Genomic DNA, 19,845 nt, shown 5'->3' with positions numbered 1-19,845 from the left:
GGGATGTTGGTATATGACGTCAATGGGGACCCAGAGCAAGGTGCAAACACGACCGAATAAAGTTAAACGGAGACGGACATTCGTGTTTTGGTTGCCGTACTTCGATGCTGCCCGTTTCTCCTCTTCACCTTTGCGCAAAAAAATCTAACAATCGGTGGTGTGCAGCTGGAGAAATCCTTGACTCCGGTTGCCCCCCACCCCCCTGCGCTGTCGGTCACGCGCTCCCACGTGCACATACACACGCTTGTGTAGCTCGAGCATCACTGGAGGTGGCGTCAGCGGAGACGGTTGTTACGGAGGGTGACGGGGCTTTGACTTTGGCTGCTTCGTGCCGCCTTTCTGTGAGCGCGGAGCCGGAGGATGGAGCAGGTGGAACCAAAGCAGTAAGCGGGGTCAGCGCGAGAGGATGCGGACGGGAGGCACGGGCTACCTGTAAACCAGGAGTAGATGATGCCTATTTGCCGCAGGCCCCGCCATCGTGAAATTGTATACCGACTTGCGGCGGATGGGGTGACCGAGCTCCCTGCTCCGCCGGGGAGGTCCCTGCCTTCGGAGGTTACCGGGGTGGGAGCTGCCTGTGCCCCGTTCTGAGGAAGGGAAGGAGTGGCAGGAAAGAAAATGCAGACGGAGGAGGAGACGGCCGCCGCAGAAGAGCCCATTTTGGAGGAAGGGTCGGGAAGAGAGCAGGTAAGGACATGTTCTGTTTTTTTTCCTGTCTCCTTGGGGTTTACATTTTAAACAAGGGTCCAGTTTACCTAAAAGTGCACGTATTATCGCTCATTGAAGAACTATCTATGGCACAATTTCTGTGTCATTGCTTCCCAAACAGCCTGCCGTCTCCACGTATAGTACATGCATTTATACGCTTATCAATGTGCTGTTTCATTGACAAAACATGTCTTTGCCGTTGTTCCCTCCGTGATGCCTCACGCAAGGACACGGAGGAGCTTGGTTTAGTGTGAGTGGAGATCAGGCTGTGGCTTTAGTAAACAGATAGGAGTGGTAGGGGGCTTAGTATTGATGCGATATGTCTGACAGGGCTGCGTGATGTGTTACTCTTGGGATGGATGGTCTTTTCTGTATAGTAGACCACGTCTACCTGCCAGCTGTCACCACAGAAATGCAAGAGAGGGTGACATCACAGTTTAGCCACACACCCACCTTTCAGCCAGAATTACACAAGGACACGTAATGTGAAATCACGGAAAATCCTAGCAGTATGTCAGGATTTTCACCCCGGGAGTTACAATATGTTACAGTGTACCTACTCAGCAGTGTGTTTTCTTCTGATTTTCAGCTAATTTTACAAACACATACCAACATGATTAGCAGATATCCTTGTCCTTATTACACACATCCCTAACTACTGAAGCCTGCCTCCTGCTGCTGAAAGTCCTCACACAGGGCTCAAAGGTTTATGTTTACATCTTGCCTTGAATCACTCTGTGATTACTATATTACCAGACTTAGAACAATCAGCATCATCCACTTAAATGCACTTTATCATGAAAAAAAAAATGCTTTAGGAATACAGAAGGGTACAATACATGACATTATGTAAGTCAGCTGGCAGCAAGAAGTTATCATAGATACATCTGAGCATGCTGCATGACTGTCTGTACCCACTGTGAAACAGCACATTGGGCATGTGTTGTAGCACATTTAAAACGTATATATAATAATATTAATAATGTAATTTACCAGTGGAGTTTATGACAACTTTACTAGCTTGACATAGGCTATTAACACATTCCTACTGAGCGCAGTTGAAGACAAAGGTGGGGTGTGTTGTAATGCAAGCAGCCTGCCAGAGGCAATATGCTTGTGTCACACTTGGTGGTCAGGTGAGGCAGTACAGGGCTCCCAGACTCTTGGTCACATGTATGAAAGGCTGCTACTATTATGTTAGTTGTCCATTAAATAAAAGCCCTTTTTTGTTTATTTGAATTGCATATCTGGAAACATTCAAATAAAAATCGCAGTGACAGATTAACTGAAGAGAAAATGAGAGGCACATCATTCATCTGTCAACTGAGTAGTCCGTTAAAAGACTACTTTGGTTTTATTGGGCTTTAAATGCCTTGGTTGGGTGGCAAGCAGAGTAAGTGTATTAATTGTCCAAATACTTTGAAATACATAATACTTGCAAATAAGGACTAATAAAACTGAAAATAAGAGATAAATTAAGCGTTTGGCACCTGAAAAGTGATAATTCATAAACCAATGGATGTAATGTGTGGACTAGGAACGCCGGTTAAAAGATGCCTTTCACTTACAGTCCTCTGTCTGTATCTGTTCCTGCAGTGCAGACAGTGCAGTGTAATGCAATGATTTCAACCTGCATCTCTTCTCTGCCTCCATTACTCTTTTCATCTTCCTCTCCTGGTTTCCTTCCTGTTTTTTTTGCCCAGTGGAGTTTACAGCCTCGTCCTCCTATCCCCCATCGTACTCGACTCTCCCACTCAAGCGTTTCCACACTCATATTTCCCTCAATTGCATTCACTTTGCCCCACATGGGTATGCATACATGTATGCACTCTTATGCAGGCATTGCTACAAATGAAGCAGAATTGAATGATTAAGATTTAAAATTGCAGCTCATACTTCTCCATACATAGAAACACTCGTGCCATATTTCCATTAGCAGGAGGGTTTGTCACATCAAAGCAGGCGTTTCTAATTTCCTTCTAAGTTTCACTCACAAACCATGAAAACTACATTCTACCACATGAGACGCCGCTCATCATCAGGAGGGGGAGGGAAAACTGTCATGTGAAAAGAGACAGAGGAGCTGAAAAAGCATGTAAACTTAACAAGAATAGAAACGAAATGTGTCAACAGCCACAAAACCTGACTCGACAAAGAGAAACGTTACAACTCGCTGAGAGATAAACAAGAATAGCTTTTTCTAAAATTAACACACAAGCAATGCTCTCAATTCTTTGTTTGAATGTTTGTTTTCAGTTATTATGTTTAATATTAAACATGATTTTTTTTATTTCTTCATGCCTGTGATAGTATCTTGTTGATGTTGTTGTTGTCATGGGCTACAATAACAGTTATATATTAGCAAAGCAATGACCTTCTACATACAGATTGAGACAAAACTATTATACTGAGAGGTTTCTGTGAAAACTTTTAGCATCCACCATTCGGATCTACAGTATTGTAACTAACATGGATTCAGGCTCACGTATAGGCCAACCTCTGCCTTCACTGATATTTAATTTATGAATAGGAGATGTCATTGTTTGGTCTGTAGTCTCCACTGAGCACACTCCAACACAGAGCAATAATGATGATAGCGTTATGAGTGTATGATGACACACTGCCGCCACATCAAGTGGTAATAATTTGTTTGCTGCCACCGAACAGTTAGTAGAAACCTGACATCTCCAAATGACTCACTCCAGTTGTGTTGAAATGACATAATTTTTAGCAGAGCACTGTAAGCATCAGCAGCACATTTTCCTTTCTTCGCTCCCTCACTTCATTTGCCACCCACACGCTAGGATTGCTAATTATAGCTGCTCCAGTCACACCTAACCAGCTGAATCAGTATGAGCTGAAGCACGGAAGGACGGGAGAGCAGCGCACGTTTTCTATTAGACACCTTAATACGGAGAGAGGGTTGTACGATCCTTTCGTGCGAAGCGCACAAATACGGTTAACGGGAAAGGCCTGTGAGTGTTTCAGTTAGTAGAAGCAGGATGTATCGGATGTTTGCTCAGGATGTTTAAAATTAGTTCTTTAAAATCTTGTTCACAGATCAAGCTGGTCCAAGATATATAAAAAACAGCCATCTGTAGTCATTGGGGTGCTCGGGATGCTTCTCGAATGTAGATTGTGTTTTGAGCCCAGCAAAACTTTGTCAAGTAGTATGTTTTATGCATATTTAACCCTGAAACGATGTCATTAATGCAACAGAATATGTCGTGTCAGAGCCACTCGCCCTCTTCAAAAGAGCTTCTAAGGAGAGCAGTTCAGACTTTCAGTATGAAATAGGAAAGATGACACCCTCCAGACTGGGCTATATAGATTTCTTTGCATAATGGTGTCAAGGAAACTGAGATTTCTCTTTGATCTGTTGCAGCCTACAGAGGCAGCTTTAACAGACACAGGATCACGACACAGCCAGAGTTGTTTTTATAGACAAAAGTGTTGATTGTTGGTCAGTCCTTCAGGAGGTAGGTGGTGGGCAAAAGTCTTGAGTCACCCCTCATTTCTTGCAGTATGTAAGGGAAAACAGATTTGTACAATTTGAACAAGCTTGAAAGTAAATATTTTAGCGGGTTCAACACAACGACTCTCTTAGACAAGCTTTCTTGTTCTTTCTTTAAGTAGTCTTAAGGAATAGTTCTCAAGCCTTTTTGGAGGACATTCAAAGCTCTTCTTTGGATGTTGGTCGCCATTTGTTTTGTTCACTGTAACATTGAAGTCCAGGCTCTGGGGAGGCCAATCCATGACTGATGGTGTTACATTGGGTGTTTTTCAATCCAGGTATCAGTTTACTGGATCATTGTCGTGCTGAAAAGTGAAGGGTTTTTCAATCAGACGCTTTTTACATGGTATTGCATGGTGGATGAAAATCTGTTGGCACTTTTCTGCATTCATAATTCCATGAATTTTGACAAGATCTCCAACATCGGTGGCTGAAAGCAGCTCCAAACCATGACAGAGCCAAACTGCGTTTTACAAATGGCTGTAGACACCCACAGTGTAACTCCTCTGACCTTCTCCATCCATACATACGTGAAAACTATTTGAACCAACGTCTTCACATTTGGATTCATCACTCCATACGTCCTGTTGTCACAGATTTCCGTTCCATTTCTTGTGTAATTTGGTATACCTCAGCCTCTGCTCCATTTCCCTTCATTAAGAATGACTTCCTGACAGCCACCCGTCCACTGAGACTGTTTCTGATGAGGCCTCAGTGTACAGCAGATGGATCAACTGAAGGTTCAGTCTCTCTCAGGTCCTGTGTCAGATCTTTGCTGGACTTTTTCTCTTGTTTCTTAACAGATACTGTTCAATACTGTTGTTTGTTTTAGTGCAGACACAACACTGGTTCATCCCTTGAGTTAGGTGCCTTTTTATGCCTGAATGATTCATAGATCAGTGTTAAGTAAACAAACAAAAAACTTTCCTCTGAAGATGATATATAAAAGATCAGCATTGCTAAAAGTTAGTGGAGTCTATTTCACATAGTTAACCTTACTCTGCATTGAATACAACATCTGATTGTGTTCATTCAGTAGCAAAGAAAGCATTTACTGATGTCATAGGTCAATGTTTGCAAACAAATACAGTATAAATGTTAGACGTAGCTTTCCATAGCTATAACTGTGAAAAGACTTTCAGTCCCGTAGGTGTATAAGAGCTTTCTGACTTGACCTCTTTAAAGATTTTCCTGAAGTGTTTATGGCCCAGTCAGTCATTTTGGGTCATACTGGTCAAAAATAAAAAATCATTAAAAAAAGGATCGTCAGTGAGAAAGCTGTTTCACGATCAGACCCACCCCTCTCGTCAAATCCAGTTTTTAAAATCCAAGACGATAAAAACGCTCAAGGATTCAAAACAGGACTTCAGAAACCAGTCGATGACGTTGTAGTAACTATGTCTTTTTGTCACGATTAGCGGAGCGGACTCAGGCGCAGACCACAAGTTCCTTCAAACCAAACGTGAATTTATTTACAGTGTTCTCCACAGTGAAATATATACAACGGTGTCTGGGGAAAAGGGGCCGGGGTTCCAGGGTCCGGGAGTGAAAGGGGCAGGAGTCCAGGGAGGGGAGATTTCCATACAGCTCTCGCAAACACACACAGCTCCTCTTCTTCCCTCAACCACTCTTGCTCACGTTCAATCACAGTGCTCCGGAAAACGGGTCCGGAGGGAATCTATATACAGACAGAGAAACAGTTAGTCTCCTGGTTCAGACGTACTCACGAGCAAAACTTTGCAGAGCGCAGGGCGACTGACGCTGATGGTTCAACGATCCAGCGACGAGTAGAGCAGACTCGCCATCTTAAGTAGGACTCTAATTCTGGTAATCAGCGGCAGGTGTGCTGATCATCCCCAGGTGCGTGGGCCAGAGGCGGGAGCCCATACTGAGCTCCGCCTCGGCAGGGAAAAGAGAGAGAGGGAGAGGACGAGAGAAAGAGAGAGCAGGTGCGAGAGAAGAGAATAAACAACACACATAGCGCCTGACTGTTGTCAGCCGGCGAGGTGCGGGGACCATGACACTTTTATTCCTTTCTATATCTTTTATACTGTCTTATGCTTCAACCATAGAAGCCATTCGCTGCTAGCAATTACATTAAACACAGGTTTAAGGCAGCTCCACGTCACTGGCTTCAGCTTTTAGAGCTGGAATCTCAGTCCATCTTTTAAGTACAGTCTATGCCTGAATCTGCATGCTTTCAGAGGACACTGAGCTGTGGCTCCCGTTCATGCTGTAAATCTCACCTAAGTTGTCAAGCTGTCATTTTAAGCTCTCACATGGTTATCGAGAATAATAAGTCGACAATAATTAAGGACACACAAATGCAACACGCCTGGTTTCTGCTGCTGATAATTATTCATGAATTGGGTATTGACAATAGCCTTCCAAATCCCCTGCTAGTATTACTGTTTTTTAGTATAAAAGCGTTTTGGTTTTTTTTAGTAAAGTTTTCTTTTTTGCTATTTTTGTAGTACAAAATCTTTGTTTGTTTTTTTCTAAATCAGTTCTTTCAGCAATCCTTTGCCACACCTAAAAATATTTTCTGGTCCACATGGTTGCACACATAGTTTTTTTTTATTGTTGTAGGCTCAAATATCCTGGTAGAGCCGTTATCTCTAAGAATAATAATTACTAAGGAGGTGTTATTAGGAGCTTTTCCTCCTTTGAAGTTAATTCTAATCCATCAAAGACTTTCAGTTTTCTGAAGACAACTACTTGTGTGCATTGTTGCTGGATTTGGAATTTGACCCTCCATTAGTGGCTGTGTAATAATTAAAATGGCCTCTCAGTCCCATATATGGTGTATAATTCCCATTACTGTAAATAGCTGGCGTCATGCAGAGTTGATGGTTGACAGAGTGCTCTGATGTTTCATCTTTCACTGGAATTTGTGTGGTGACTTGCGGCACTGGTTTATTTGACTATGCTCACTAAGTCGTGCTAAAGCTCTGGCACTCGGGTGTCTTCACCTGTGGGAAAGAGAATGGCTCATACTGACAAAAGCTGACTGGCATAAGTGCTCACAGGAATAATCTGACTCCTGTCTTGGGGCTGATTGTACCCACCCTGGCATCACGGCTGCAGATTCTTGTTGAAAATGCTTGACACATTTTTTTTGGCACTGCTGGAGTATTTTCTTTTCCTTTTGGGTAATAGGTAAACGACAAAAGAGGTTTGGTGCCAGAAGGACAAATTAAGGGCACAAGAGGGAGGGAGAAGGTGGAAAAGGATGGATTTTGGCAGTGGAGTTCCCTGGAGAGAGGTGCAGTCTGTCACTGCTGCTGGCTCTTTAGCTTCTCTCCCTCTCTCCTCATCCTCCTCTTCTTATTTAGCTTCCTTTCATACTTGCGTTCATGAAAAGTTCATGACCGTTTCTCTGTCTCCCCTCACACTCCTCATCCCCTCCCCCTACGCTACACTCTTAGCCCAATCAATCCACTTAGAGACAGACTTTGAAAGAGGATGTAACAGAGGAGACATGGAGGGTGGGGTTGGCGGGCGAGGACAAAGTGAGGCGAGGTAGAAGTTGTGATTGGTGGGTACAAAATGCTTGGGAGATGGGGGAGAAGATTTGGGGAAGGAGGAGGAAAAAGAGATTGCATAAGAATAGACAAATGAAAGAAGATGTGAATAGGAGAAGCATTAAATATGATATTAAGTTGGTACCACGGATCATTTTCATTTTCTTAAAAGCAGCAAACCTATTTTTAGGATCTTAAGGCCTGCACTTGGATGCTTTTTGGGAGCTTTTGCAGAGTGATGACAGACTGGTGGAGTGTAGATGCCCTTCTCTCTGCCTTTCACTGCTCGCCCTTGATGTACAGTAGTGAAAAATGAAAGTGTGTGTGTGTGTGTGTGTACAGTTAATGTGATCCTGAGTCTGTTTGCACAGTCACGTATAGAGCCAAAAAGTAAATCATTAAAGGTTAAGGTAAAGACATATTATCAGCTGATGATAAGGTAAGATTTGCAGTAACATTGGTATATGTTTCAGGCATGACGCACAGATGTCCTCTGAAATCATGGGTGCACATTTGTGCGTGTTCGTGTGCAGTGCAGCCACCAAGATCTGCTAGCAAATATAGCAAATAGCAAATTGAGGCTATGTTGTGGTGCGCAGGGAGAAGGTGAAGGATATGAGAGTGTGTGTGAGTGATATACTGTAGAAGGAGGGAGGAGAGGGGCCAGTGTGTGAGACAAATGGAGGGCGTGATGTGCTGACAGGACGAGCAGACTTGACTGAGAGGAGGAAAGGACAATGGTGTCATCCCATCTTTTTTTTTCCTTCTTTTCGTCATCTGCTTTGTTGCTCTTTCGCCTTGTCGCCTTCACCACAGGGGAGACATCAACGCAGACACAAATAAGCACCCTTTGTCACATGAAACAGTTCAGGTGTGTGTTAAATGTGTTCACGTTTTTATGAGGTATGCACACATACATGCATAATAAACACGTTTGTTTGGTTTTTTTCCTTTTGGCACAAGCTGTCTATCTTTCCGTCCTTCATTCACACACACACAAATTGCAGCAATGCTGATATGCTCTTGATGTTGGAGCGGAGTCAGTTGGCTAGAGAACCGTCTAGAAGCATCGTTCTCATCTAAATTATTCACATACTCTCCGCTGGCTGCATTACAGTGCTGAGAAACGTGCATGCTGGCGTGAGTATGGATAGAGATAGCAAGACTGAAAAGAATGAGGCGCATTAGACCATCTATGTCTGTATATCTCAAATGTGTGTACGTGCGTATATGTGTGTGTTTGAGTGCGCTGTAATATGATGTCTCCACAGTGCAAGTCAGGCTGTGTGCACTTAGAGAGTGGCATAAGCAGTGTGTGTGTGTGTGTGTGTGTGTGTGTGTGTGTGTGTGTTCCTAATATGCAGCACTTATCCTGTGATGGGAATGGGGCAGCGTAATGCATTCCTTTGGTCAAGACCTCAGCTTACACACTTTCTCTGTAATGTGACACTGTTTACCAAACAGGAAGAATATGGTTATTAAAACCTCAGCAGGTACAGAAAACCTGTGTTGCTTCCTTCACAAACATTTTGTGTTAAGCAGCAATAATTGTCACCTGTCTGGCTTTATTAATGAGGCATATTTAGAGGCATGTTGTGTTATTTATCACTCTTGTTGCTGTCAATGTGTGTACTTAGAAATTTATGAAGTCTTGTGGCTCAGCTGTTTTTTTCCTCTCTGTGCCTCCACAGCAACGGCCAGTCCAACAGTCTCTGGCCTCTTCCCTTTGTCGGGAGTCCCACTGGAAGTGCCTCCTCCTGACCCTCCTCATGTACGGCTGCTTTGCCACGCTGGCCTGGTGCGCTCTCTGTCGCGTACCCGTTCTGGGCTCCTCCTCCGTATCTGCTGATGGCACCTCGGCGGCCTATTACATCCAGCAATGGGAAAGTCCGTGTTCTAGTGGTTATGTGTACATCCCACTGGCCTTCCTGGCCATGCTGTATGTCGTTTACCTGGTGGAGTGTTGGCACTGCTTCTCCAAGACGGCCATGTTGGCTCATGCTGAATTCCAGGTATGTGTCAAAGTTATAGCCTGTATTTTGAAGGTGGGTGTAATCGGCTTGAGTGAGGTGATTCCAGCATGAAGCAGAAAGACGCTGGAAGAGAAATCTAGAAAGACCTGTTATTAAAAAACAAATCTGTTCACTTAGTGATTGTTTTTTGTGTCTGGAATCCTTAAAATGGTTAAACCAGTAAAAATAATGATTAAAAAAAGAAAATCCTCACTTCAAGGAAGCCTGAGTTTAATGCAGTTTATTCCGATTTGTAATATTTCATGAGGAGAGAACGTCATTATACAGCTTCCTTCCCTACATGTGGAAATGAGCTGACCGAGGGTTTGGTTGTTTTTTGGTCTGTTCTGGCCTGTCCTGTCTCCAAACGTACAGCTGTTTGTCTGTCTCTACTAAGAAGGAAACAATAGAAGGACAAAAATAATCCCACAATAATCAATCCATCACCAGCCTGCACAGCTTTAAACTGTATGCAGACTGTAAGACAACTGTTTCTGCTTCTGCTGTGATTGCACGTTTTAGACAACGTGTCTTTATCCCGTTTTTAACACAATAGGCAGCAAGTTGGTTGTAGAAAGTATACAACATTTTGACATGTTTTAAAGCAGCCTTGTTTTACCTCATTGTTTTACACAGGAAGTATATGAGCGTGTGCAGAGACTTCAGCAGGCCACACCCTGTATTTGGTGGAAGGCCATCAGCTATCACTACGTGAGGAGGACCAGACAGGTGACAAGATACCGCAATGGAGATGCATATACGACCACACAGGTGAGGACACTTTTCCTGATCCACACACTCATGTTACACCCTTTCTGTTATCCTGACTGCTTTTCCTATAGTGAGTGTTGTTGAGCTGTGGCAAACAGCTGTGTGCAGAAGGCAAAAAATTCCATACAGCTGAGTTTTATTCACGCCGGAACATAATTTGAAAATAAAAATGTCCCTCTGGTATCACAGATCCTGCTTTCCTTCCTCCTCTCCTTTTTTCTTCATCATTATTCGACCTCTTTGTCCGTGCCCTGCTTTTTTCTTCTTCAGGTCTACCATGAACGGGTGAACACTCATGCCTCAAGTTCTGAGTTTGACTACGCCCGCTATGGTGTCAAAGACGTGTCAAAGGAGCTGCTGGACCTGCAGCAACACCCTGCTGTTCGCCTGCGTTTCACAAAGTGTTTCAGGTATCAGCGAGACATCAAATTTAAACCTGTATGACTTTGATCATTAAAAGGTTTACCTTCTTTTTAAGGTGAAATAGATAGTGACTCATTTTTGTGTTCTTTAGCTTTTCAAGTGCACGTGCTGAAGCTGCCTACCTCACCCAGGTAAGATGTGAGGGATCAATGAATGCGATTTATTTTGTTCTTTATTATTTTATTTTTTTTAGCATAAACAAATCTCCATTTTCATTTTAAATGAAAAATATGAAGCATTTTAATCACTAAATTGCTCAAAAATTTGGTAATGATTTAGCATCTTATCTTAAATCTTATACAGTGTTTTATTTTTTGATTTTTTTCTCTGTAATTGCAAGCGAGCACGCTTCTTTGGGGAGAACGAGGGGCTTGATGACTACATGGAGGCCAGGGAGGGAATGCACCTTAAAAACGTGGATTTCCGCGAACACATCCTAGCATTCTCCGATCCGGCTCACCAGCCGTGGTTCTCCAGGCACAAGGTGTTCTGGCTGGCTTCAGCTTTCCTCCTGTCGTGGCCGCTGCGAGTTGTGTCGGAATACCGCACAGCGTATGTCCACTACCACGTGGAGAAGCTGTTCGGGGAGGACGAGGATACTGTTGGGGGAGTCGGCGGAGGAGGGCCAGGCGGAGGTGGAAGAGGGGACGGGGTTGAAGGAGGGACTGAGAATGGAATCCACCCAGGAGGAATTTCGATTGGCATCGGTCTGAATGGGACAAGCTACAGAGCCATCTCTCGTGTCAACACGGTGGACATGACAGAATTGGAGTGGCACATTCGCTGTAACCAACAGATGGTCCCGAGCTACTCTGAAGCCCTCCTTATGGACTTAGACACGAGTGGGGGGACAAACCCTACAGCCTCCACACCTATCTCTGGGCCTCCAGTCATCACTCCCAGCCAGGGGACCAACCCCCCTCCTCTGGCTTTGCCTGTGGTGTTCAACTCGGCTTACCTCCTTCAGAGCTGCCCCCGATGCCGGCGGACCACATCGAGTGCCAGTCTTCCATCCAGGCTAAGGGCTTCAATGGGAACCACAGCCCTCCTGAACGCTACAGTGGCAGGGATCAGGGCAGCAGGGCAAGGAGGTGGGGGTATGGGAGGGAGACTGGTGCTCAGTCGGAGCGGGTTCTCTCTCGGGAGACTTGGAGGCGGGCGCCAGAACAGCCTGTTTCATTCAAGAAGCATGGGGGGTGGGCTGGGAGGAAGTAGGGAAGATGGAGGAGGAGGAGGAGGGGTAAGTGGCGGAGGGGGCGGAGGTGGTGGAGGATTCCTTGGGTTAGGTTCAAGACAGAACAACGAGGAGACCAGAGGAGTGCTTGAAGGGGAAGGTGACGATGACGAGGAAGAAGAGCAGGAGCAGAGGAGGAGGGAAGATAGAGGAAGAGGAAGGAGAGAGAGGGATGAGGAGGCAGAGCAAGACAACGCAGGGGGAGGAGAGGCGAGAGAGGGTGAGAGGGATCGGCCTCCATCCTATCAGGATGCGTTCTTCTTCCCCGTCCTCATTATACACGGCGAGGAGAGCTGCCATGCCGGAGACGACATGTGATGAAGAGAAAAATAAAAACACTGAGAGTGAGAATGTACAGGCACAGGCTGAGGGAGATGAAGGAAGAGAGGAAGGATGCATAGAGAGAAGAAAGGATTCAGATAGAACACAGTGAGTGAGGTAAGAAAGACAAAATAGGAGAGATGTAGGGAAAAGAGAAGATACTGTCAGAGGAACTGGGAAGGCAAACGGAGGAGATGTGACAAATACAGTGCATACTGTAAAAAGTCAATAAACCCACTAGATCAGAAGAAGAGAGCTGATAGAGAGTGCAGCAGCAAGATGAGATAGAGTCTAAGAAAATGAGCGAGGGCAAGAAAATCTTTGCAATTTTAGATGTTAGGGTGACGGATTGGATAATTTGGAAGACTGCAAAGTTAGGAATGTCTATCTTCAGCTATATCGGAGCAGGAGCAGGAGTGGGAGGGGTAACAAGTCTAAAGATAGCAGCTTGGAGAGGCAGTGGAGAGACACCAAACCAGCTGAGAGGTAGTGGAGTTTGTTGTTGTCTAATCTTTCTTTAACACAAATGAAAGACTACAAAGGGGATTTAAAGAATGATAAATAGAGAGAGGAACTGAGAATCGAGCCAATTTAAAGAATCAAAAGTGGGAATTGATAAGAGGTTCTAAATAATTCAGATGAGGGAATAAATAGATCATGTAAAATACAGCATAGTAAAGTAGAGCAAAAGACATCAGCATGCAAGAGAAGGAAGCAGGACACGCAGGCTAAGAAGAATCCAAAATGGACACAGACCAGATTACCCTAAATCTCATTTTTCCATTTGACAGATTCTTAAAAGCTAGAAAATAAAATTATCCAAAAGATAATCACAAAAGGAGGAGGGGGGGAAAAGATGTAGGACTGATCGCAGACACAACAACCTCTGAACAACAATCCTGACCTTGAATCTAATCAGGAAATCCAAATATCATTCGAACAGGTCCTCGTGAGAAGATTCAGTCAGGTTCACCGTATGACCTCACACGGCACCTCTAACAGAAGGCAGTACAATAAAAGAGGAGAAGCATTGATTTCCTCCCCGTCTCGTCATGCTGTATTACGTCTTATTTCACCATTAGCTTCCCCACCACTCAATCCATTACTGTTATAGAGCCAATAGAAAAAAAAAAACTCCATAAAAGTAGAGCAGTTGCTTCCTCTACTTCTCAGCGCTGCCCTGCCCGTCTTCTCCCCTCTGTCCATTTTATCACATGTCCTGTCTTTCCTCTTTCTATTGTTAAAAAACTAGTGAGGAGCATCATATATTTGGAAGAATCAAACGTTGCATTAACACAGTGAACTTCCCCATCCTCTCACCCCACTCCATCCTTCTGCTCCTCCTTTTATTTTTTTCAAGTGGTTGATATATGACACCCTCCTTGCTCCTGTAGGCGATGAGATCGCATTTCCCCATATCACATCTCCCCGAGGCTGAGGTTTCCTCTCAGTGACCATATTTTATAAACCGGATTTTTCCCCCACTTGTGTAACGTTATTGTGACCTTTATGCCTGCGTATTTGAAGGGGAAAAAAGCAAATTATGTGGGTGATATAAGTGACTTTACCGAAAAAGTAACAGCTGAAAGGTTTGCCACAGCAGGTTTGATTCTCACATGAGCTTTAAATTTCCCCAGTGATGCCAGTGTAGTTGTGCTATAGTTTAACACATTTGTTCCCAAAGATAGGCCTGTATGCTACGAAGAAAACGCAATAACCCCCAAACCCTCCTCCATATCAATATACTATGTAGTACTACATGTGGTTAGGCATGGAAAATGACCTCTTTATCTCATTTATGTCCATAAGATTGGACTGCATGGGAAATAACACTTACAGTAAGCAGCAATCAGTTTTAATTGCTTCCTTTTTTATCGCACAGACAACAAAATTGCGAATGAGGAAATACAGTATGAGGTTAACTCCCGCTAACGATCTGTCATTATCAGCCCTGTGAAAGAACTGTGGCCCCAACTCTGCTACCTCCTACTCTCTGAGAATCATCTGCAAATAAGAAACAGTGCTCTCTGAAAAACATCGCCTCAGCATAAAATGTGTAAACGTTTGCTGGCATAGAGATGCATGTTAGCTACTAATAGCTGTGTAGCAAATATGGCTATCGTTGCAAAACGCAGTGCCAAAAAGTAGCGATCGATGAACAATCTGCACCGATTCAGATATTTTAGACGTATGTAGACAAGGGCATGGATAGCTGTGTCCTACTTCCTGAGTTGTCACGTCTCAGCCCAGGAGAGGCAATCGGCACAGACAGTGAGACCTTCAGTGCTTTGATGCTGATACTTTCCAAAGCACACTAAACACGCTAAAGTAGTTAGATGAACATTTGTTGACCTTTCCTGCATAGCGCCCTTCAGAGGTCACTCCAGCCACTATCTGATGTCGGAAGAGTCTCCCTCGTTCTCTCTCTCTGCTTCCTGTTCACAAGGGAATGAAAAGCACACGGAAAGAGCCAAGTAAAGAGCCACGAGGCAGAAACAATGCTGGATCAACTTTGCAAGCAGTAAACGGACACGTTTACCACACGCAGACACGGATGTGGATCGAGCAGAGACAACGGGGAAAAGTTCTCTCATTGCAACTTTCTGGAGAGAGAAAGTGGAGCATGACTGCTGACCTGGTTTGGCGTAGGGGACACATACATGCGCACACACTCTGACACACATTCACACACACTGGATCTTGTGTAGCTTTTGGGAGGGAATCGGCGCAAGGAAGCTAACGGACGAAATAATGGGGGGGAAGAAAAACTGGCGAGGAGCGAAGAAGTGGAAAAATGCTGAAAATGTGAGATTAAAATGACAATTATTTTTACATAATCAGTCATTATCTCAGTCTCTTGACCTGTGGATAAAACTGACTCCATTAATGTCCCGAAACAAAAAGAAGCACTGGAAAAAGCACCGAACACACTTCTGTGTTCATTTATTTGCATAATCGCATTGTTCTCACTAATTCTCGGAGCCTGTTATTTTATTTAACTGTAATAACGTGGCTACTGTTCAGTATGTGTTTTTGATCTTCGCGGTGAAAAGTAACGAGCTCTAACTGAAAATCTGAATCTGTCAGTTCAGTCAGTGATTTGCTACTTTTATATCATCTACATTTGTAGACGTTTTTTCAGGTTGTTTAAGTGATCCAGATGCTTTTGTAAGCTTACACTTATCTTTGCTGGTTTTTATTATTATTATTATTATTATTATTATTTTTGTAAAACTGACAATGCTCCTGGCCCAGTGAGCTTGGGTTGATGAGCCTCAAGTTGTGGTTTGGATGCAGTTATACTTGCTTACAAGTCTTATTTGCTCATTTGTTCATCTTAAATAAGTGTATTACACTAATACTTGTTGTTACTGGATATTTATATCATGTTTTAGTATCTCTGAGTGTGTCAAAAGTGTGTCAGCCACTTCAGGTGTGCCAAGAGATCTTTGTGCCCATGATGTCTTACACAACCACACACACACTCACACTCGCGCTTGCATGTTTAGTCACAGCAGTAAAGCGGCCATTATAACAGCTTGTTTTAGACTAGAGTGGCATTCATCCCGAAACCCATAATCACCGCACACATGCAGTCTCCAAACACAAACATGCGCGCACGTACACACACACTGAAAGCATGGAACTTTCCTGCTACGCTGCCTTTGTGTTGCCAACGTTTTCTGCTCAGGATTTCAGTTAATTGCTGCGTTCCTGCGACAACAAAAGCTTTTCTTCATGAATCCATCAACATGCCAAAGCAAAAAAAAAGAAACAAAAAAAAATACAATGTAAAAAAAGAGAAAACTTACAGAGAATGCCTGCGCTTATATACATGCACATTAACAGCTCACACAGGTGGCTTCACCAGATCCACACAATGTGCAATAGTGTGATCTGTGCTCGTGGACTGTGGGGCAGAAGCAAACATTTACATGAAGCGACTAAACTTCATCATCAACATGCACATTTTTGTTTGTTACAGATGTTTGTTAATTGTTTCATAGCTGAGGTGCTGTTCACATGTAAATCCACCTAGAATGTTTTTAATACTTGGTGGTTTGCCTGATGGAACCTGGCACGTGACTTTCGTCCACCAGATGGCAGCAGAGCCTTATATATATGAAGGTTAATGGGGATAAACCACCAACAGCGACTCAGTGTAGAAAACAGCTGCTGTCCCATGCTTTGTGGGTTTGAGACTTAAGCATCTGTACACACCAGCTGGTGATGTGAAACCAGGTGATTTGTTTAGCTGCAGATTTTCTTTTTTTAAATTTATTTATTTATTTTTAAAGCACATGCTTTGACATCACTGGTTGACATCGCTTGTGTCTGATCTGATTGTGCTTTAATCATCTCAGCCTCTGCTGATTTTATTCTTTTCCTTTAACTGACTGAATGTGTTGCCGAGCAGTATTGCTCATACCCCTGCTTCTGGCTGGACTTGTGTATGTTGCTAAGCAGCTTTCTGAACGTATAACCACAAGCAGTGGGCGCTACGGTCATCAAAATGACGACATTATTAGACAAAGACATTTTTACATTTTGTGACTTAGCTTCCATATCACCTACACAAACAACTCATCGTCTGGCCGTTTTGCGCTGCACGACACAAAGCGACACGGAGGAAGTTGGACTGTGTTCAACACTCCTCCTCCTAGAGCAGTCGAATGCACGACGGTTTCCTTTCTCATACACGCTTTTCTTTCTTCACTCGGACACAAAATCCTGCTCTCATTTTCCACCGTTTCACCAACATCACCACTTGAATATCTTATAAAATGCTCTAGCAATTATGACCGATGTATTGTTGTCAATACTGTTACTGTTTTTCTCGTGGTCATGGGGTGAGTCGAGTAGTCATACCAAGTTTGTCAAACACTGTAAAAAACAATTTTTAAAAAAGTCTAGAAATGGTTTGACTTGAAGTCACGTGGATTCCAGCTGCATGATGAGCCTTCATGTTCATAAATACCTTGCTGGCTAAACAAATACAAAAGTGTGACCAGGTTTCACAAATGGATTTCTTTGACTCTGTACATGTTGGACTGTCAAAATGCAGCTGAAGTTGCTGCGTATACAGACAATAATTGTAATATTCATTCATACTAACAAGCATTTTGACCTTTGACCTCAGACACATCAACGTGAGTTGCATTAAGTCTCCCTGATAACAGCAATTACAACAGCACGCTCTTTTGGGAATGTGAAAAAGCATACGTCTAACGAGCCCTGTGTCCGCGGCGATACAGTATCAGTGCCCTTTGTTTTTGCACTGCAATAAAGAGCAGCTGTGTGTTGCTGATGCAACGATGTGTCACCACCTTAAGGCAGTCAGTCTGCTGCTCCGACACGAAAGACGATAATTAATAGCACAAAAAATGGTGGCCGTGTTTAAAAGCTCAAACGCATATAATCACATCTCTGTCGTCTCGCTGTATTTACGTGTCAGTAAAAACTCCTCTGAAGTTTAAAGCAATATATAATTATCCTGCAGATACACAGTGTCTGGTTAAAGGCTAATTGTATGATTGAGGTCACATTATAGTCAGGCTGAGTTTAAAAATGGGTTAATACGGGTTAAAGACGCAGTAAACGTCGACTGTGTCGCCTGACGTTATTTAGTCTGCTTTGTCGCCATGCGAAACTTTCCCGCTGCCCTGTACGCAAGCTCTCTCGCTGTCTCGGCGCTAACTTCACATTTCAGTTCACATTTCCTTTCCTGCTGAATATTTCATGCTGCTGGATTGCGTGTGATCGAATGTCAAACAAACGGATTGTCACCACAGTGTAGTTGTAATGTACATGCAGCCTCTATGGGTTTGAAACAATAATGTCACATACAGCGCGTTATTGTCTTACACAGTGATGTGTGAAGCCGAGACTGGGCTTCCTGTTCAAGCACCGTCGAGCAAAAATGTCCTCAGTATTTAAGCTACTTACTATGTAACTGATAATGAGATTGTCAATATCACAGCAGATTAAAGCGTTTGTCACTGGCCTGTTTAAGATAATGTGATTTCATTATTTGAGCGGATGGTGACTGTGAAGGTAATAGAGACGGCGGCAATAACACTGTTAACTGATGCGATCCCGGTGATGATTAATGATGATTAATTACAATGGAAGTTGGAAGTTACAAATAAAGTCAATCTGCTTGATATACCAAAGTTTATCTTGTGAGATTATTATCCCAGTCACATCTCTGTCATTTTAATAGACGTTTACAATCCTTGTGCTGAAGTGTTTCTTTCTTTTTTGTTTGTTTAAGATATTCAGGTCTTATTTGATTCAATTCCGAAATGGAATAATCTCCCCGGTATCAGTGTAAAGAGTCTAATTTCTAACAGTTTCTAACAAATGAAAACGACATGTGATTTAATCTGCTTTGTCATTTTAAATGATCAAAACATCAGTGTCAGAGAAACTATCTGCAGCCTGTCTCAGCTTTGATAGGGTAATTCAGTTGTGCAAGCACGGAGAGACGGAAAAAACTCCCTTTTAACAGGAAGAAACCTCCAGCAGAACCGGGCTCAGGGTAAGAGGCATAGTACACTCTGTGCACATCATCAGTTTGTTTCAGGACTAATCAAGAGAGACATTTCCCGATATGTGTGATAGCAAGTCAAAAAACCATGTTTTTGAATGTCTTCAGATTGTGTAATTAAGAGAAAAATTGAGCTTAGCTCAACAGCTCAAAGGCTTCTAAGTTCCAAGTAAAATCCGGATTAAAATATTTGATAGTTTCATTCTGCCATTTGCATTGTATGTTGGTGAAGTATGGGGTCCACTCAGTCATGTCTGCATGCACAATTCTGCAGATACATTTGTACACAGGAAAAGACCAACAAATGTCTGTTGAGCAGCAGTAGATACATATCCATCCATTTTCTTCTGCTTAGCTAATTAATTGAGGAGGGTTGCCAGTCTGTCATAGGGTTATTACAGAAAGACAGATAACCAACCAAAGACTCACCAATTAACCTAACCACACTAACTTCATATCTTTGGACTGTGGGAGGAAGCCAGAGTACCAGGAGAGAACCCACACAGAGAATATGCAAACTCCACACAGAAAGGCCCCAGCCAGGTGGTGGATTTGTACCCAGGACATTCTTGCTGTGAGGCGACAGTGCTAACCACCACAACACCCTGCTGCCTGTAGGTAGGGGACCCACTGAAACTCAATTTAAAATTTTAATCACCTTAAATCCAGCCTCCCAAGACACAACCTCCCAGCTCTCCCCTATATAAATTGTTGCTGACACTAACTGCCCTCTCTCTAACTCCCTGACCAGTCTCACAACAGCACTGCTTTGCAAACACTGATCAGAT

At 43.3% G+C, this 19,845-nt stretch overlaps 1 protein-coding gene across 2 annotated transcripts; it reads left to right on the top strand.

The window, feature by feature from the left end:
* Nucleotides 1-25: 25 nt before the first annotated feature.
* On the top strand, nucleotides 26-18,675 carry LOC100704366 (transmembrane protein 151A). Of its 2 annotated transcripts, XR_003219089.1 has the most exons (7): nucleotides 26-687; nucleotides 9,438-9,758; nucleotides 10,395-10,529; nucleotides 10,800-10,939; nucleotides 11,044-11,083; nucleotides 11,293-12,573; nucleotides 12,684-18,675. XR_003219089.1 is itself a non-coding variant. In XM_005468084.4 (6 exons), the coding sequence occupies exons 1-6, from the start codon at nucleotides 619-621 to the stop codon at nucleotides 12,502-12,504; spliced, it is 1,917 nt and encodes a 638-aa protein (XP_005468141.1). In that variant the 5' UTR covers nucleotides 26-618; the 3' UTR covers nucleotides 12,505-18,675. The 2 variants fall into 2 exon arrangements, 1 of the variants encoding a protein (XP_005468141.1); XM_005468084.4 differs by having other exon boundaries at nucleotides 11,293-18,675.
* The last annotated feature ends 1,170 nt before the right edge of the window (nucleotides 18,676-19,845 follow it).

This window comes from Oreochromis niloticus, linkage group LG3 (assembly GCF_001858045.2).
Source record: "Oreochromis niloticus isolate F11D_XX linkage group LG3, O_niloticus_UMD_NMBU, whole genome shotgun sequence".
NCBI classification, from domain to species: Eukaryota; Metazoa; Chordata; class Actinopteri; order Cichliformes; family Cichlidae; genus Oreochromis; species Oreochromis niloticus.
This window is presented reverse-complemented; position numbering and strand designations above follow the sequence as displayed.

What these genes read in the sequence shown, in the direction of transcription:
- LOC100704366 (XM_005468084.4), top strand. Translation starts at nt 619, where the DNA reads ATGCAGACGGAGGAGGAGACGGCCGCCGCAGAAGAGCCCATTTTGGAG. An exon ending in ATGCATATACGACCACACAG is followed by an intron (nt 10,530 to 10,799) that starts GTGAGGACACTT and finishes TTTCTTCTTCAG; the next exon opens with GTCTACCATGAACGGGTGAA. An exon ending in AAGCTGCCTACCTCACCCAG is followed by an intron (nt 11,084 to 11,292) that starts GTAAGATGTGAG and finishes TGTAATTGCAAG; the next exon opens with CGAGCACGCTTCTTTGGGGA.